This window comes from Haliotis asinina, chromosome 9, assembly GCF_037392515.1.
Source record: "Haliotis asinina isolate JCU_RB_2024 chromosome 9, JCU_Hal_asi_v2, whole genome shotgun sequence".
Classification (NCBI taxonomy): domain Eukaryota; kingdom Metazoa; phylum Mollusca; class Gastropoda; order Lepetellida; family Haliotidae; genus Haliotis; species Haliotis asinina.
Genome location: NC_090288.1, coordinates 24555416 through 24576282, shown reverse-complemented (window position 1 = coordinate 24576282; position 20867 = coordinate 24555416). Strand labels below are relative to the sequence as shown.

General features: G+C 39.9%; 1 protein-coding gene across 1 annotated transcript in view; it reads right to left on the bottom strand.

Annotated features, from left to right (window-relative positions):
* The window catches only part of LOC137295913 (F-box/LRR-repeat protein 5-like), a 58786-nt gene that overhangs the window by 14410 nt on the left and 23509 nt on the right, over positions 1-20867 (bottom strand). Inside the window, exons 7-9 of the mRNA XM_067827490.1 lie at positions 16727-16809; positions 5508-6029; positions 4196-4426 (exon numbers count right to left, since the gene is read on the bottom strand). Coding sequence (XP_067683591.1) covers positions 4198-4426; positions 5508-6029; positions 16727-16809 — 834 coding nt within the window. The 3' untranslated portion in view covers positions 4196-4197. The remainder of the gene's footprint in view (positions 1-4195; positions 4427-5507; positions 6030-16726; positions 16810-20867) is intronic.

The window sequence follows — 20867 nt, the reverse complement described above, 5'->3', positions numbered from 1 at the left end:
CACAATCATGATTCATCGGCAAAGCAGGTGGGTGCCGTGGTACACTGAAGTGTCCGGCCTTGTCTAGATATATTGTACTGTGAAGCATTTCAAGTCAGAGGTCATCTCAAAATTTATATATTTAAAAAAGAAATATTTTATCCTCACAATGACACAAGTGCCTGTGCATGAGAGTCCCAAGAAAGCCCATCTATAAGTTCATTGAATTCCACTGAGCTTTTTTTTGTGGAGATGTGGAAAGAGTACATTCTCAGTTCCGTACAGATGGACGGAAAGAATGACACAAAGGGTAACCTACATGCCCCCAGCCATATATGGAGGGTGCATAAAAATTGTGGTGGACTTCTACTCTGTGCATTGGACCACTTTTCACCCTTCATTCCCTGTTTGCAGCAAAATGACAAGATCAACAACAGAAGACAAAAAGCAGTTCAACACATGCAGTAATATACATGATGGGGGTATGCCTGCAATCCCCCTCATCATGTCCTTTCAATCCAAATTGGCTTCCAGTGCCTGTCAAAAAATCATGGTTGACTACTTTTCTGTGTGTTGGGACTACTTTTTTGTTCTATGTGTTGGAGTAGTATAGTAGTGTGTGGTGTGGAAGTTCACCTCTTGCCTCAGAACAGTCTCCAAATGGGCTAGACAGCTCCCCACCTACAACCTGCTCCCACTCAATACACACCATACCAATGGAAATATACCCCAAAATAGAGATATGCAGGTGTATGGACGAGTAGTGTATGTCGAGATCCAATCTGACAATTTGTCTCTTTGGGTAAAAGAAGTAGTACCTTACTGTATACTACTGTGCATACGTCGACCCTATAGATATGCCAACTAACTTGACCCCTAAAATCAGTGTTAAAATGCTATGTTTCATGCATAAGCCGAACCCCTGCGATGGATTGTGGTTCAACTCACACCGAGAGACATCTGGCAGTTACAGTCTTGGATGCAAAACAGATGGATGCTAAGTGTGAATAATATCTAACAAAGAGTATACTGACCATTATTCTGAAAATTTGTGTTTGTTTTCCTTTCTATATCCACAATAATATGTTAACCTGACAGACTTAGAATTATAAACTATTTTTCCCAATTTACTGGAAAAAAAGTCTCTTACATGTGCTTGCTTCATCAACAGGTTCACATGATTAAGTTGTCAAAGAGTAAAGTAACGATGTTTCGGGGAGATAATTAATCAGAGTGAATAAGCTGAATAATACAATCAACAACAGTACTCGTAAAAGTTGTCAAATGAACATTATTACGAACTATCTTTTTTAAGCAATTGTGTGCTGTAATTCAAGTGACATCTCGGCTTTCGCAGCCTTGAACTTGATGCTTGGACAAGATGTTTAATGCTAAAAAATATGCCTGAAGCATTTTTGTCATAGGCCAAAACCTAGCACAATACATGCTGCAAGTTCCATAATACATGTATAGGTGGTGATGTTTTGTGTAACATGTTCAGAATAGCATGATTTTACCCAAAACTTTCTTCTGAATCTGTAAGTTTTTGTTTACGAGGATAGTATCCATTGCTGTTATCTGATTGGCTGCCTTAGGTCATGTGTTTTTGATCATTCACGATCTGTATAGCAGACTGTGGCAAATAAGCATCATTAGAAACCAATTTTTATCTAATAAGATCACTTCTTACAATTCAGAAAATACTCTTGGCAAGGGTACAGTGATACATTGTATTACCACACAAATACATTAATCCGACACTCTCCTTAATCTGACATATTTCTCTGCACCCACAAGTGTCGGATAAACGAGAGTTGACTGTATTGTTGATACATACTTAACAACTCATCTCTTTCCGTGAACTACAAGAAGACTCGTACCCCTCTCATACCCCATTATTGCCAAGAATCTCAGCAAACCAATCTAATTGTGCATAGTAAAACACATTTCAAAACTTAACAAGAGCCATCAGACGATAACGTATCCCCCCGGCCCCCACATGTTTGAAAGGACAAATCATCTGACAGTTACTTGATGTTTTTGTAGACTGAATTTGAATTGTTTCCATGGAAATCATGAAAAGTACAAATACCATATATCTGTAAACAGCAAAAGGCACCACTTCAAGATCTGTCTCACATATATGCCAAGATTTGTTGAAAGATATCAAATGGTTTTCGAGTTGTGCTCTGAAAACGAAGCCTATCCCTCCATTTTGAGACTGTCAGAATTGTTTCCATGGAAACCAGAAAAAAATTTTTCCAAAACTTTGTAAATAGAAAAAGGCACCACTTTGTGGTCTGCTTCAAATATCTGCCAAGTTTTGCTGATAGATATTAAACAGTTTTTGAGTTCTCCTCTGGAAACGAAGCCCATCCATCCATTTTGAGACTAAGTCCGAAACATTTCCATGGAAACCGAGAAAATAATAAATCACAAAAACCTATAAATAGTAAAAGGCACCACTTTAGGTTCTGACTGATACAATTCCATAGAAGCCAAGAAAATAATAAAGAAAAAAACCCTGAAAATAGCAGATAAGCACCACATATCTACCAAATTTTGCTGACAGATATTAAGAAGTTTTCGAAACATACCTCTCACTTTTGAGTAAGTAGCAAAAGGCACCATTTTAGGTTCTGACTGATCTATCTACCAAGTTTTACAGAAAAATATAGAACGGTTTTTGAGTTCTGCTCTGGAAATGAACCCACCCCACCGTTTGACCGGGGGATAAAAATGGCAGAACTGTTGCACTTTGAAACTTTGCTAAACCATACAAAGCACATTTTAAACATAAACTTTGCGCTGATGGATGAACAACTTTCAACACTGAAACATATTTGTAAAGACAATGAGCATATTGCTGTTTTGTCCAATGGGTTTAAGATATTCTAAGAGCCATGTTTGGAAATTCAAAGTTATCTTTCCTTGACAATAGTACTTGACTATTTTCATCTCCATGCACGTTTGTGCATAGACAGGACCCAGTCATAAACATGGCCACAAGAGGGGTACAAGACGCCATCCAGCTTGCCAGAATGATAGGAGTAGTCACGAAGGATTGTTGATGCTCAGAGCTTTCGAACCATACCCATCATCAAATGAATCGCCTCACATGTTACTCATAAGGAGCTTCAAAAAGAGAGGTATTTGCCCCCCGTTGTATCCCGTTATCGAGTGGAAAGCCAATGATATTGGGGAAAAGACAACCATAGATATGATTTGAGAAATCTTGTAATAATAATTTTCTGATTACATAAAAATGAAAATATAAAATGGTGAAGGGATATTTCGTGGGATCGCATCATGGCTCTCAGCTGGGGGATATAATGACATGTTACAAATGGAATTATGCCCCTACTCCAAGAATCTCCTACTTCTTGAAAGTGCTCGTGCACACAACAAAACAAAAGCAATCTGGTCCATTATCAACAGTACTTCTGTATCACTTGCATGGCATTACAAAACAACAGGAAGCGATCATTGCATGTGAAGTCACAGGAAATAGCTGATCGGATTGGCACATGTCATTTAGCAAATGGTGACTGGACAGGATTATAACTTTTTTTATTATTATTGTGTGTAAATACGTAGGTTAGAACTTAAGAATGACTAAGGGCAAAACAATTTGAAATAATGAAAACTGTATACTTCAATATGTATTTTATTGATCATTTATAACAAAGTGGCTGTAATCGTCATTAACTTCCAGACAGGTGTACTGCTAACCTGTATGACAGGGCACTGACAAACTGAAAAATACTTTCCTGAAATTGTGTCTAATGTGTCCCCCTTCTACAGACCCTTCTTCTCTTTTGGTCCTCAAAATTCAGCTTTTTTTCTGGCTATAGAATATGCTGGCATGTTGCCTGTCTATATTACAGTTAGGCTGTAGAATATGATAACATGAAGTTAGTATTTGTGACAGGCTGTAGAATACATTGGCATGTAGTTAATATTTCTGACAGGTAAGTTGTTGAATACACTGACATGAAGTTAGCATTTCTGACAAGTAAGCTGGAGAATTGAGCAGATACACAGTTCATATTTCTGACAGGTATGCTATAGAACACACTAACATGTATTTGACAGTTTTCCTGGTCAGCATAATGGACAGTGTTGGACTGACTGTGCCAACTTCTATATCCTTGCCAACTTTGTTAGACACAGCATAACAATATATGTATAGAGAAGACAATAAAACATCAAGTACCTTTAATAACCCAGACGGCAGCAGAAGCGAGAAGAACATCCCAGATTCTGGCATCCACTGGCTGACTTGGCAAACGGGTCATCAGCAATATTGTCACAGTAAAAGAGCTGTGCATGGTCAAGGTGCTGACATGCACTCACAATGTCGGACAGGCCACGAGCACGAATGCCAACACATCCCGATAAATCCAGGAAAACAAGTGACCGCACACACTTCTCTTCAGACAATGCTCTGTTTTTAAGAAAAAGAAGCTGTTATTTCAAATCACATATCAAAATTTCAGAAGCAAACAAGTCAAAGTAAAGGGCTAAAAAATTTCAAAAGAATTAAAGGTCTTCAAGTAGACATGTCCTGAAAGATTTGTTTGTTTGTAGTTTAATGCTGCACTCATCATTATTCCAGCTATATGGCACCAGTCTGTTCATAATTGAGTATGAGTGTGAGAAGTAATCAACAGCATGAGCACTGAATGAGGCAACTGGAATACAATGCCATGCATCAAACAAGTCAGCAAGCCTAACCACCCAATCCCGTGAGTTGCCTCTTGCAACAAGCAGGGGTTGCTGAAACCAGTTTTTAACCTGGATCTTCATGGGTAGACTGAGAGAAGAAATGTGTTTAAAGCTTGATGCTGCAGTCAGAAATATTCCAGCGAAATGATAATGGCCCGTACAGAAGAAGCAAGCACACACAGGACAGAGAGCAGAGCACTAATTCATGCCCTCAGTATGGTCACCTTGTCTCACCACTATTCTCACTGAAACAGAATGCTAGGAGCTTCCTTACATATTTACAAAGATTGGGTGAAACTGAAGGAATGAAAACCTTTTGGTGACTTAAACTTCATTAGTGTTTCCTGTTCAGCAAAATTCCAGCTGTATGACAATCATGAAGGTAGTCTGTTAGTATACAAGTGTGGACAACAATGACAGATGCCCTAAGCTTCCTTCAGTTAAATGAAAAGATAATTTCATTTGAAAATTGGCTAAATGCCAAATTGCCCGTTTAGAAAAGCTCAAACTGTAAAATGTTTGGAGGATACTGATACAGAGAGTTAATAATTAAAACATGTTAGAAGAGTGATATACCTCATGTGAGAGATTTAATGTGCCAGACTAACAAAGCTACTGACATGTGAAACAAATGAATAATTTTATAGAATAAGGTATCCCTCAGGTTTTCTACTGTGGACATTTTCACACTTTGGTAGTCCCCTGAATTTCCAGCTAACTAACATATTCAGATAGGGTAATATTCACCGTGTTAAACCTGTCAACAGTCACTTTCAGTGCACGATATGAGAGATGCCTACCTGAGGCCAACGTCCGTGATCTGGTAGCAGCCCGATAAACTCAGGTACTCCAGGCCGATTCTGTTCTCACACTCTTCACAAACACTGCTGGTCATGCTCTTGTTACGAACAAAATGTTGTCTGATTTGATTTACTAATTGTCTGATGTCAGAGCTACAGCAATGAGTGAGAGTGGCCTGTGAAACTTGGACTGACTTCAGATTTTGCTCAAATGTCTTTGGCTTCTCTATGCCACAGCAAGTATCTGAAGGACACTTTTGACTATGTTCAAACAAGTCTCCTAGCACTGCATCACAAATAAGCCACTTCCTCATCTCAGAGTAAGGCAGTGTTCCAGCTGGTACTTGCGTAAGTTGTGCAAGATGCTGAACGTCAAACGTGTCACATGAAACAGGACTGTGCTGTCTGCCTGTGTGGGGGCAGGTCATTGCCAGGGACAGTCGCTGGAGGGAGATGTCCGTTATGTTCACACATCCTGTCAAGTCCAAGTGTCTCAGCTTGGAACAGCACCCTTCAGAGAGGCTGAATCAGAATGACAGAAGACAATGTTACGGAAGGCAAGGGGTAAAAGATGCAATGCCGTGGAACTAAAACTCACCATTTATCATCATAATGATCAGATAGTTTCATTTGATGAGCTTGGTATGAATAAGTACAGAAAGTTTAGCGACTGATGTAAAGTCTGTGTTCAGTGGTCAGTTTTATGGATAAAATATTTAGTTAAATACCAGTCTTTAATCTTGAAACATTACTGAACAATATTATATGGCTAAAAACATCCACATAAAGTATTATCCAAACTGACTGAGGCAGTAGTGGGGATTAACATGTTTCACCTTTGCAACACTATCTACAAATGTCAAAGTCAAGTGCAGACATGCTACCTAAAGCGTCATAATGTACCTACAATTTCAGCTTTCTGGGTGAAGACAGAATTCAAGTCACATCATCCAGTCCAAACATCTTCAATATTCCATGTATGGACCTTACTGTTACCTAACATGATTTTACTATGGAATTGTGCAATTCTCGTAACGTAACACATACACTTTGGGGGAAATGATATTTTTTAGAAATATTCTAGTGTGTACAGTATACACATTGTTTTGTTTCTGGAGAAGTAGAGTGAAAGGGGAGAACAAATAAATCCCTTACATAGGGAAACAGATTCATCTCATTTCTAAACCCCTTACATAGGGAAACAGATTCATCTCATTTCTAAACTTGGCCATAAGCGATATTAATTCTTGCTTTGTAAATTGAAGTAGAAACATTCTAATGAACATCATTTATTGTGTGCCACTGTAAATGAGGCAAGCTCTTAGTATTTTAAAGCATATTTTTAGTTTGTAATGTTTGTAAGTTGTGTGGCAATTTATACTTCAATTAATACTATTAAACAGCTGCTCTCTGTAGGGTTTCTTTGTATGACAAGAATCCTGGCAAAGACAATCAGTATCCAGAGGACATTTGCCCTAGCACTTCTGTACATGTGATGAAAATACATGCTGTGCAGGAGTTGCAATGACAATGATGTCTGTTGTTCTCATGTAAACATCATGATCATATGAAATATGAAAGAAACTGATGGATATTCACTCAACATACAAGACCTCAAAAATGGCTGGGAAATCCTGTGTTAGCAAGAAATGTACATTTACATAAACAGTGACCAACAGCAAGGACACAATCCATACTGTAATTGTGGCAAGCCAAAAGCAAAAACTGTAGATAACATGAACCTAAAAAGTTTCTACACTGAACTGTGGTTAGAAAAACCTGTCATAATTATGTTACTAAACAATGACCAAGCAGTATTGCACCACCCTACATGACAAAGAGACCAAAATGTAATCAAGAAAGTAGTCAAATCATGGCCCTGTTACCATGAAGTAGAAGATGAGCAAGAAGGTTGGTAGGTATGTTCAGGTGAATGAGGCTACATCATCCTTCACCGTTTTCTGATCAACAAAGGGAGGAATGTTCAATATTGCTGCATATAAGGAAAGTTTTTGTACCTAGAATTAGAGAGGTTTGAATGACGTATACTTTCAACAAAGGTCTAAAAAAAACTTGCCTTCATTCTAATAGCTCAATCAGATGACATGGAAATAAAGAACCCTCAGAAGTTAGCACAGCAATTAATTTTACCTGTGTATTTCATTTAAAACATCTCTGCATTTCCATGAATGTGTATCAAATTATGCGGCTGTATTGAAATAGACATAAATATAAAATATTGAAAATATTAACTACAAATTGTATATGTATATACTTGTCCTGTCTTACAGTTTGCACTTCTCTCTAATTGCTTTAACACTGAGTGCAATGATGTAAACTTTTCTCCCTAGACTACTCTTGTCCATTCACCCAAGCACTCCATGCTACCTTCTTTATAAGACAAGCTTTCCAGTTGTCATGAAAAGCATGCAGCATGACCCACTATCTAATCATGTGACCATCTCTGAATCATCATTCTTGTTTTTGGAGCCTCTGGATAAAACAAGTATATAAACATACAATGTATCGTTCAAAACTTCTCCGGTCTCACGATATGCACTTGTCCTATGTTTGGTCTGTGGGATGTATATGCCCTAAATCAAGACAGTGCAAACAGCAGAACTGTGCAGACTGGAAACAACTGTTGATAGAAATGCACAAAGGAGGACTGTTATGAGGTCGCAGGTCTTTTGACAATAATCAGACCAGCCCCTGCCTCCCCCAGAAGACCCCTGCAGACAACAGCCAGGGGCGGGTGAAAGAGAAGCACAATTCAGAAAGCTCGCAGTTTTAACATTCAGTTCCAGTCATCAAATTCACCCTCACTCCTTTGTGTAAGCTTTGTCAAAGGATGAAGGTGGCACCTTCAGAGCTGGAACACAATGAAAACCACTGGAATTAGGAAGTGATACACTTCACTGAAGAAATTGCTTCAAAAAGTAGAGGTAGAGATGAAATGTCCAACTCTTCCACATAGTGATACAGAACCGTACTCCAGATCCATCCAGCCACTGAGGCGGCAATATCTCCGTGTCTCAGCATAAGACTAATTGAAGTACAAACACCATTCTGTCAAACTCTGATAATTCGATATCTCAGTTGTCTCGAACAAATTTCTTGGTCCAGGCAAAATCCTTCATTATTTCTCATTATTTGAAACATCCTTTCAACTCGATACAGATGTCTCGATATTTCGGATACCTCAGTATGATTTCATGGTCCTGACAAGCAAAATGACCCTCTTAACTCAATATTTGCACACAAAGTCAATATACACCTACCTTTCTCAGACAAGTATCCATCTTAACTGAGACTGTCTCCACATGTTTACACACATGCTGCAGCATGAATCAAAGGTATCTGTAGTGTAAACTAATTAAGGCTAATTGAGTTGTAGGTGTCACATGTTTGTTCATCTAATTAGGATGTACTCCCAATCTCAACTTAACACTTCTGATAACAGATAATAGTACTGAATCAAAACATAGTGAGAATCTAATCAAGGACTTGTGTCATCACGTGATGATATGCCCATATCGGATGTGTCACTATTCAGATAAGAGCATTTTTTTTCCCCGGTCCTGTAAAAATTAAGACAACAGTGTTCAACTGTAGTTCAAACCCATTGAAAGAACAAACACAAACATCTGGATCAGACATATATTCAGAATAGTACAGGCAAGTAGCAGCTATGTGGTACTGTTCCTTAACTGCGTTGTTGGGCTGTAGACAGTTGTTGTGCCAGAACAAGGGGTCCAAATTAGTACAGTACCAAAATATCCCATAAGTAAGTGGGAGGAGAAGACAGAGTTAGACCGCAAAAACACCTGGAGAGAGCAATTACTGTGCAGAGTCACCGTAGAAGCTAATGCCCGCATCTCATGTGGATTGAAAGCTGTGGGAGAGGTATAAGACCATCACCCAGAGGACAAGGTGGTGCCAAACACTTCTGTCATGGATGTAGAGTATAAAAGGATGATAAGATGCAAGTGGAGACAGCCGCGATCCCTAGAAGCAGCAAGGAAAAGGAGTAAAGCCCTAACAGGGCACAGCTTCAGGTCTCCATTTTTGTGAGGCCAAAGGATCATGGACAACAGCTGAATGGCAAAAATATGATCAGGTTGTCTCAGCAGACAATGACAAAGACTTTGCCATGTTTCATCCTGTCGAATTAAGACTCTGTTGACATCCAAAGCATGGAGTTCAGATCATAGCAGCTGTAGCTAAGGCTACAAGGAAGACTATTTTGAAAGAAATCTGCTCAAAGTCATTCTGGTCTAGGGGTTCATAGTCCTCCAAGACCAAATGGCACAGCACCACTGAGAAATCCCATGCAGGTGATCCAAATTTCTTAGATTGATCAGCCAACTTGAATGACTGGAGCAAATACTACAGCTCAGGAGCCATGAGAACCTTAGAGCCTGTGCCTTTAAGACACAATCCAAAGCAGTTGAATCTGCCTGATTGACCGTAGTTTTTGGATTACTCTGGGTTGAAGAGCTCGAGGCAGAAAGGCGTTGGAATCCTCCCATGAGATCACCAGGGGGTCGAGGTCCCAAGCAAGTTGATAAGGAATTGGAAAGACAAACTTCAAGATCTGATGCCTGAACTGCACTGCAAATAGGTCTACTTGGGGTATTGATAACAGGAAGATCATTTCCCAAAAGATCTGTGGATTCAATTGCCACCCTGTTGGAGACGGCAGGTCAGAGTGATACAGCACATCTGCGATGACATTCCTGACTCCAGGAAAATGTCTGGCTTGAGCATTGTTGGCGAAGGAGTCGATCAGATGATAGAACCGAAATGCTAGCTGAAGGTCCGCTGATTGATTGAAGATGATTGATATACCAGATGACTGTGGAGTTGTTGGACTGCAGTGAAGAGCCTCAAAGTCCCTTCACCCAATGCTGAAGGCTAGTAAGATCACCATGAACATGAGTTCATTGATGTGCAACCTTGGTTCTGCAGATGACCACAGACCAGCCGTCTGAAGAAAGTGAGCACCGCAAGCCTTGAGTGATGCATCAAACAGGTGGTGCATTGGAATAAAGGGCATCAAACAAACTCTGGTGCAAATGTTCTGTTCTACAAGCCACCATAGAAGAAGAGGACGTAAGGGGTCAGGTACACAAATCAACTCCTCCTTATACTAAATACGTCTGGAGGAAGCACTGCAACGGACACAGCTGCAACTGTCACTATAGTGGAAATGCTTGTGCTGATGTAAAACAAGGGTCCCAGAAGTTCCTCCCACTCCCACAGGTTCTGGCTTACGACACTTCTAACAGAACCAGATACAGCATTTTTCACACATCTGTCCTGAAGGACAAAAATCATGCCCTGATGCCTGTTGAATGTTGCCCAGAACTGAAGTTTGTGGGTCAGTGTTAATTCCGACTTCACAACATTTAGTAGCCCAGCCAGTTGCTTGAGAGGCCTTATGCTGAACTCCAACTGATGTAAAAGAATGTCAGGATATCTCTGTGCCTGAATGCAGTCATCTATGTAGCTTTCAAACAAGATGAAGAAATCTGGTGATTAGTTTGGTGTTCCTTGTAAATAGCCACCGGACTGTGGAAATTCCAAAAGGCAGGACACTGATATTGAACCCCTACAAATATGAACTGGAGGAATTTCCAATGATCTGCATCAGTGGGCAAAGATGCATATGTATCCTGTCTAAAGCTGACAAGAAAATATACTTTCTTCAGGATGGAATGAAGGAGAACAATCAATACCATCCTGAAGTGAGGCGGGTGTCGAGTTTTCCTGGGAACCAGAAAAGATGGGAGAATAAAACCCTGGGGTGCTGGGTACCAGGCTGAGATCCTGGACTGTAAACTTCTCTATAGGAGTACCTATGGTGGAGCAAAGAAACTGGATCTGGTCTGGTGGATATCTGCAATGGACCAGATACAGTATCACAGGAGGATGCCCAATGTGCGGAAGCTGGTAACCGCTGGGAAGGATATTGGTCACAAATGGATCGTTCAGGATGGTCCGATCGGGAACAAACCTCCAAATCTCCCACCAACTGGAGAGCTCAAGATGGTGACAGTGTAACCTCAAACTGCCACAAGATAACCAAAGAAATGTCACGATCTGAAACTGGTCTAGTATAGGGACTGTCCTTAATGTGAGGACCTTGATCAGAAAGCAAATGTTTTACTGATGCTGCAAGTGCATCACCAACCGTGATGATGCAGTTAATCAAGAGCAAGGAATGACGAACAACCATGCCCATGTGAGAAAATTCTGTATCCTTGATGAGAAACAGTGAACAATTCCTTTTCCCCGTAAAGTGTTTGGACATCTTCATCTACTGATGGGGAAGTGGCCCAAAACATGGGAGTGAGATAAACCTTGGTAAAGACAGGCCATCCTAAATCCTTGTGAGACTTATAAAGTCATGATCTAATGACGTGGCCATATGAGCAACGTGAGTGAGTGAGTGAGTTAATGTTTAACGTCACATCGGCAATATCTCAGCCATATCGTGACGAGAACATTTAAATGAAATGTATGCATGTAGTAAAATCTGTCAACGAAGGACAGTAAAACAACTAGCATATCACAGTTTTAAGTAAAACTAGTATGGAAAGTTAAAACTAATAGCACTATTTAGACAATACATAATAAAAACAGACTATAGATCGCCAACAACTGAAGGTAGATCACCACACTAGGGACCATGGGGACTTACAGTACCTTTGCTACCTGCATGGACCCTAGTTGGATTTACATCATCCCCTCAGCTGCTGGCGATTGTACGAAAGGTTAGCCAAAATTAAAACAACATGAATACTACGATTAAAAACCTGGCAGACTTAAATTTACTGTGAATGTTTGTGGACTTACGTACCCTCTCAGGAGGACAATAATTTTACAATACTTCAACCCCCTTTGAGGGTACAGCCACCAACAATTCAAGTTACTAATTCAAACTACCAATCATTAAAATACATCTATTTACAGAAACATACTATTCAAAATTCAACCAAAAAATCAATTTCTTCTAAAAAACCTATAATAAAATGAGAATTAACGCTGGTAAAAAGATCCTTAATTGTTTTAACTGTAAAATACTTATCCCTTGTGATGGAGAATTCAACACAGTCAAGCAGAATATGCTTGACCGTGACTCTCTCATCACAAGGGATACAAAATGGAGGATCTTCACCTTTTAACAGGTACGCATGAGTGTATCTAGTGTGGCCAACACGACATCGTCGCAAAATAACCTCTTCAAATCTGGACTGACAACCCAAGTGGGTATAACCAATGTAAGGTTTTGTCTCATGTAATTTATTGATACCCACTTGGGTGTCCCACTTCTTTTGCATCAGATCACGGATATAAGATCTAATGGTGGCTTTGTAATCACTATAAGGAATAAGAAGTGGTGTCACAGATTTGTTGAGTGCTGCTTTAGCAGCAAGGTCAGCCAGTGTGTTACCAGAAATGCCTACATGGCTGGGTAACCAACAAAAGACGATGTCGTATTGGCCAGTAGCAACGTAAGGTCATGGGGAATAGATGCCAAATCCCATGTCTAACGGAGAAAGAGTGAACTAAATCCTCTGTGTTTCCTGACAAATGTATCTTGAATTTCTCCACTGGCCAAGCCTGCCCTTGAGATTTCTCAACAACATCCATAGTCCCCTCTGGGGGATGAAATTTCTAAATGTGCTGGAGATGTAGGTTCAGACTGATGATGAACAGACACTGTAACAGAAGATCTATAGGCAGGAATAGAATGACTATACATTTATTTGGTGTTAACACAGTTGAGCTTGCCTACTGCAGCAAAGGTGTTTTGCACGTGAGATATGTGCATGAGCCACGTGACGAAGGTGACGTGGTGAGATTGTGCATGAGTTGAGTCATTCGAGGTCTTCGCACAACACGGCGAGCAGCTTTCTTAAATCTACACTCTGCTATGAATCAGCATTCAGTTTCACATTCATACCATTCAGAAGACTCTGATGCATCAAAGACGAATCAGCAGAAGGAATCCATAGAAGGTTACGAAACATTTCAATTATTTAAAGATTATATGGATTGCAAACTAAATACATTTAAACGTGACATTATTGAAGAGATAGAAGAAAGATCATTCTCAGCGTTCAAAAGGGCTCGTAAAGATTCAGAGATTCCAAGTTTTCAGTTTAAAGGTAACCAACTTCAGTATAAATTTAATGCTGGCTGTTTGGACAAGATTGACACTGCTTTCAGATACATTAAAAGTAGCAAGTATTCTGATTGTGTGGGTATTCTCCAAGACCTCTCTTCAGACATTTCTAGCAGGAATAAGCACATCAGTCACCATCTGGTTGGGCTGTTGTAGCTGAACTAGAGGGAGATGATATTGCCTCTGGATCCGAGAAAGCTGGAGATCTCCCATCATCTCCCATAATAGTAAGAAGATGACGCCCAATGAGGAGACTGAGGACTGAGGACAGATCTCAACGATGCAGCTGAAGTAGTATGTTTTGTGAATAAGAAGATTTGGGAGAGTGGTGTCTGGAAGGTGAACTAGCCCTATCAGATCTTTCTGGTGAAAAAATCTGAATAATAATAGGTGATAGATCCAAACAACTCAGTGAAATCCTTGTCCGCATTGAAAACAAATGAGTTCTGAGAAACACTAAGAGACCTATGACCTAGAGAAGGCTGTATTGGCAAATGTATATATGCAAAATGCTGACTCGCAGAATGGCATCTGAGAGAAAGTTGACTCATAACACGCCATTTACGTGAAAGCTGATACGTAGTATGCTGTTTCAGGGAAAGCAGCTACATAGAAAACCATTTCAGAGAATGTTGATGTGTAGACTACCGTTTCGAAGAAAAAAGGGTTTGGAGAAGGCTTATTCTCAGAGTGCCATTGTGGGGTAGACTGGTTCGACAAAGCTCCCAGGAATCCCTTGATAACTGATCTGTGAAGCAGGACACAGAAAGCATAGTCCAAGGTCCACCTGTTCAGAAGCAGCCTTGCGTGTGGCAGAATGCTCAACAACCACCACATGGGATGGCATCGACGATGGGCTGGAATGTTGAGAGACAAGAAGATTCTGGAGACCTTTCTGATTAGAATAAGTCGGAGGACGCTCTCATAAATTACTCTTCATTGGAGTGAGGAGACTGTGAGTTAGTTTAAGGCCGCTTTTGGCAAAATTCAAGCAATATCATGGTAGTGAGGAGACTCTGTCTGACAAACAGTGATAGGAAGACAATTGAACTTGGCTTTCTTGGCAGGAATGGGACCGTCTAACGATGCTACATATCTCGCTCTATAAGAAACGCATCTAGCACAAGCCGTAGTGTAATACCCGAAAGCCCCAAAGGTAAGATGCTTGCATTTCACACATCAGATGTCTCATTTACATTGACCCATGCAGTCAATGCAGAAAGAATTTGGGTTGACAGCAGAGAAAACCTTGTTGCACTGTGCACATTTTTTTCTGTTCATGGCCTGGTCGGTCTTCCCCATGATGTTAATGATATTGAAGAAAATGATGAGTAAAGTAAATCACATTCACAGGTGCAAAAAAGTTAGACACTTGGGCATGCTGCATGCTTTTCATGACAACTGGAAAACTGTCTTATAAAGAAGGTAGCATGGAGTGCTTGGGTGAATGGACAAGAGAAGCCTAGGGAGAAAAGTATCCCCCCGGCCCCCACATATTCGAAAGGACAAATCATCTGACAGTTACTTGATGTTTTCTTGGATTAAGTTTGAATCGTTTCCATGGAAGTCATGAAAAATATAAATGCCATATATCTGTAAACAGCAAAATGCACCATTCCAAGATCTGTCTCATATATCTGCCACGATCTGTTGAAAGATATGAAATGGTTTTTGAGTTGTGCTCTGGAAACAAAGCCTATCTCTCCATTTTGAGACTTGTTTCAATGGAAACCGAGAAAAATAAAAATGCCAAAACATTGTTAATATCAAAAGGCACCACTCTGTGGTCTGCCTCAAATATCTGTCCTGTTTTGCTTTAAGATATTAACTAGTTTTTGAGTTGTGCTTCAGAAACGAAGCATATCCCTCTATTTTGAGACAGAATCAGAATCAGTCAGAATCGTTTCCATGGAAACTGGAAAAATGATAAATCATAAAAACCTGTAAATAGCAAAAGGCTATTGGGGTCTGCCACATTTATCTACCAAGTTTTGCTGACAGATATTAGGCACATTTTGAGATGTGCTCCGGAAACGAAACACACCTCTCACTTTTGAGACTAAGTCCAAATCGTTTCCATGGAAACTGAGAAAATAAGAAATCACAAAAACCTGTACATAGCAAAAGACACCATTTTAGCTTCTGATTGGTATATCTACCAAGTTTTGCAGAAAAATAAAGAATGGATTTTGAGCTGCTCCAGAAACGAAGCCCATCCCTCCATTTTGAGACTAAGTCCGAAATGTTTTCATTGAAACCGAGAAAATAATAAATCACAAAATCCTGTAAGTACCAAAAGGCACCACTTTAGGTTCTGACTGATGTATGTAACAAGCTTTGCAGAAAAATATTGAATGGTTTTTGAGTTCTGCTCCAGAAACAAAGCCTATCCCTCCATTTTGAGACTAAGTCCGAAACATTTCCATGGAAACCGAGAAAATGATAAATCACAAAAACCTGTAAATAGCAAAAGGCACCACTTCAGCTTCTGATTAATATATCTACCAAGTTTTGCAGAAAAATATTGAACGGTTTTTGAGTTCTGCTCGGGAAACAAAACACACCTATCACTTTTGAGACTATGTCTGAAACATTTCCATGGAAACCAAGAAAATAATAAATCACAAAAAGCTGTAAATACCAAAAGGTACCACTATAGGTTCAGACTGATATATCTACCAAGTTCTGAAGAAAAGTATTGAATGGTTTTTGAGTTGTGCTCCGGAAACAAAGCCCATCCCACCATAAGACTAACACCAAAACGTCCCATGGAAAAACAAAAAAATATAAATGCCAAAAAGCTGTAAATAGCAAAAGGCACATAGGCTGAGATTACTATATCTATCAAGTTTGGTCTGAAAATATTGAACGATTTCTAAGTTATGCTCCGGAAATAAAAATGATTACGCACAGACGAACAGACATACATTGAATACATTGGCTATGTCAAGAAATGTTTCAGACAATATAGTTCCAAGCAGTTCAGCCTCTGAGATGCTCATGCATTTGGCATAACTATACGTACCCTTTGAATGCTGCATCTGAGATGGGTGTGTAAGACAGGTCCAGGTACTGCAGCTTCCTGCACCTCATCAACAGCTGACGCAGCTGAACACAAGAAGGTCAATAAGATCAGACGGGTAGGAATACTGGAAGCAACACATTGGCTTGAAAAGAGACTATACAACAACATATTCTCTACACAAGGCCACTGATGTTGTCAGGCAACTATTGTATACAAGCATCATGTAATGGAGGCTGTTATCAGTGCAATAAAGCAAGGTGATAAACTTGGTATCCAAATCTGATAAATATGCAAATTAAAGTCAATACACAAACTACGTTCACAAAACTCCACACATGCAATGTGAATCCTAAAATTTTTAACATTTCATTAATGACAATTTACAGGGATTTTTAAACAAACACAGCTGTCCCCATTATCACAATCTGTGATTCGTTCAAACTGAAGGTACATACTATGAGGTTCAAGTGAAAGGTAATCCTCTGAGAAAGGTACCAACCAAGTATTTCAATCTGATCACAAAAATTGCTTTGTCCTTAAGTCATTGTGTCCAATCCCTGATTATTTCAATTAATCGAACCATCACTACTTGCGACCTGATTTTGTTCTTTTCAGGCAGAACCATCTTGTTTTAAGTAAGGATTATGTTTGCCCTTTATTAATGACTTGTCAGAACCATATGTCTCCATATGAACAACTTTCATCTTGGTCTACCACTAAGTATTCTTACAAGAATGCTCAATTCTCTTCCTATAAATTCATGTACTGGAGCACCTTCAGAATACAGCACCACAACTTCTCGTGAGGACTTTAGAGTTAACCTAACCAAACACTAACCCAAATCACCTACAATTACGTAAATGAGTATTATGACACATTCATAAAGTCTGTGGTGATGTATTTTAAAACTAGGCCCATGTACGGCTGCTTCTCTTTTCAAGACTAATTTTAAGAATGACACTGCAAGAAAAAGAGATCATTTACTTCTGTGTGATTAACATAGCACATTAAGAATAAAAAATGTAATTTTCTAAATTTAATTTTGATATTTTATACTTATCCTGACTCTTGCTTAATTGCTCATCTCCTCTTCCCTGGCGAAGGTAGTGGAATAGCTGAAATCCCTTGAAGTTCCCTTCTAAAAGAAGTGGTAAGCTGATCGGCCATGCTTGTCACTCTCTCCTTCTAGGAATTCAGCGTGCCTGTGAGGGGCGGCTAAGAGGACTTTCATCATGAGTCAGGATAAGCATAAAATATGAATTATTTTATTTAGAAAATTACATATTTTTCCTTTTCCTGACTCATGCTTAATAGCTTACAAAATCCGACGGAAGGGGTGGTGGGTCAGGCCACACTGGATTTTGCTGGCAGTCAAATTACGTCCAATACTTTGGGAAGTTCTAACAGCAATAATTCGGTCATGTTCTTCTGATATTCATTGTAGATACCGAGGGATCACATCCAGTCAACCTTGTCTTCTGCAGACTTGGTTGACTGGAACATGATGATGTCTAAAGTAACTAGCATCCTTCTAGTTTCTGATGCAAATGAATGTCAAGATATTCTAATCAAGACTAGTTGCAACCCTTCTTCATGTACAAGTATCTTCATTACGAGTGCAGGGTCATAATCACACATGCTAGTCAGCTTGAGACATTCGCATGGACTTTTCACCATTATACTCCGCAGAGCATCTGCCTTCCACAAGTCACGTGATAAAATTGGGGGAACTGTTAGTTGCTGTGCAACGACGACAGACCCAAATTGCTGAATGCCAGTGACATCTCTGTGGCCATGTCTCGTAGGTAGTGGTTGGCAAACACCATGTTTGACTTCCAAAAGCAGCCCTCCATTATAGTTGACAGCGAGCTATTTCAATGTAGCGCTATTGTAAAGAGGCCAAGGCTCTGACTTCATGTGGGTTGGAGGCTCGCGGATTTGTAAGCTCTCAATGTAACGGATCTGATCCACACTGAGATAGTGTTGCAGGATACTTCCATAGGTATCTCAGTAGATATAGGGACAAATAGGCGCTCGAAACGTTGTCTTCTAGACTTGGTACGTGAGAGATATATCTTCAGAGCTCTGACTGGACATAATGATAGGTCTTGAATATCATGAGGTCCAAGGACTGAAGATAATGTCAGTATGTGGAATTGTCTATCTGGTTGACCTGGCAGTTGATTTTTTACAATAAAATCCCATCGTACACCCAGATGAGCTGTCTCTTGATGACTTGCATCAAACCTTGTGCAGTTGAAGTTGAGAGCATGAATTTCTGACATTCATGCAGCTGTAGCCAAGGGAAGTAAAAACAGCGTGAGTGCGACGTATTCAATGAATGCCAATGATCCCTCTTATGCGAGTCCAGGTCTGACGGGGACGATGAGTGCAGACAGCACCTTCATCGAGCTGGGGAGGTTGAAGAAGATCTTCTGCACTGCCAAGTAGACCTGTGACTGCACTCACTCGAGCTAGCATCCTCACTCACGTGAGCATACTCACTAGTGCGGATCCAGACTGCGATGGGATGACAAGGACGACGGAGACAATCTTCTTGAGCGGGTGTGTGCATACCCCTCCTCTTCATCTTCTGGTGTGAGAGCTCACATTGAGCTGCAGCTGAAGATTGTAGTTTTCATTCTTCTTCAAGCTGCCTCTCCATTAAGCTCATCATATGCATAGTAAGCTGCTGCATGAAGGCGCCTGCGTTGAACAGCTACGTTGAGTGTAGGATTTACAACAAATAGCAGCAGAACATAATGGCTTACACACCAGAGAAACTAAGTTTGGGTCAACCGCTGACAGACGTACTCTGCACGGTAGACACAATACATGCTAAATAAAGAGACACAATAATAAGAGATATAACAAATTATGATGCATATACATAAGCCAAATACCGCATACAATGTAAATTTAGTTAAAGGACCAAAATATTTGAAACACTTATCACCGTATCCAGGACCCCAGGTGCCTCCGGCCGACCTCGTCGGGGATAAGGAGAGAGTGACAAGCATGGCCGATCAGCTGACTGTGCACGGGTAAAGGGAGCCTACTCGTATTTTACGTCTGCTTCTTTCAGAAGGGAACTTCAAGGGATTTCAGGTATTCCACTACCTTCGCCAGGGAGGAGGAGATAAGCAATTAAGCATGAGTCAGGATAAGGAAAGATAATATGTATTATGCTCGTGAAACGTTTGCATTATACAATTTTTATACCTAATATATGATATTCATGATGCATAAACACACTCGCTTAATAATCTCTATTTAGCAATGAAGGAGAAGTGATCTTGAGACAAACGAGAAACCATACTTGTAATATAGCAAAAAATTCCTTCAAAATGCATTACCAACTTACACATAGCTTTCAGAAAATGAAAGACAAGCCAAGACAATTTACAGAGTTTAGGAAAGCAACTGCAAACTACATACTGACACAAAAAAGGAAACAAATAAAATTTTTGAAATGCTTGTGGTTATGATCTGCATAAAAGATAAGAATTTACTTTTAGCATGCATGCTGATAATGCACTGGCATCATGTGTTGCTTCAATCACTGTGTGTGTGTCTACACTGATCGTTTTTGATAAACCTAAGAATTAAGTACTTTCACTATAACATCGCTAGTGGTGCAGCATTAATTCAGTACTGTTAGAGGGATGACCAAAGTCACGTTCAAGTCTACAACCATCCTTGATATGTCCATGGTATATGTTCCAATAAGTCTCCACAATACCCTGGATGTATCTACGCGTCGGCCCGATAATTTTATTAGCTCCCTTTGCAGTGCAACTTATATTTTAGGGAAATCATACAAATTGTCAAATCCAAAACTTTAAAAAATACATGCAAGAACTCCTTCTACCTCTTTCAGAGAACCTCTGCATTGTTTGTGTTCAATCATTCACGAAGTGAAACTGAGTTGTGATTACTATGCTCAACTCACAAGCCTTGGTGTCTGCTCGGAAAGAAAGCCAGGGGAGGTAATAAATTCATTGGGCCATAGTGGAGACTGATTGGAACGTATACCATGGAGATATCAAGGATGGTCTACAACTGGCCAGTATGGAAGGCTGTCAAACATCAGGGTAATTTCAAATGTCCAGAAGGTTATGTATCTATGGAATATCTGTAA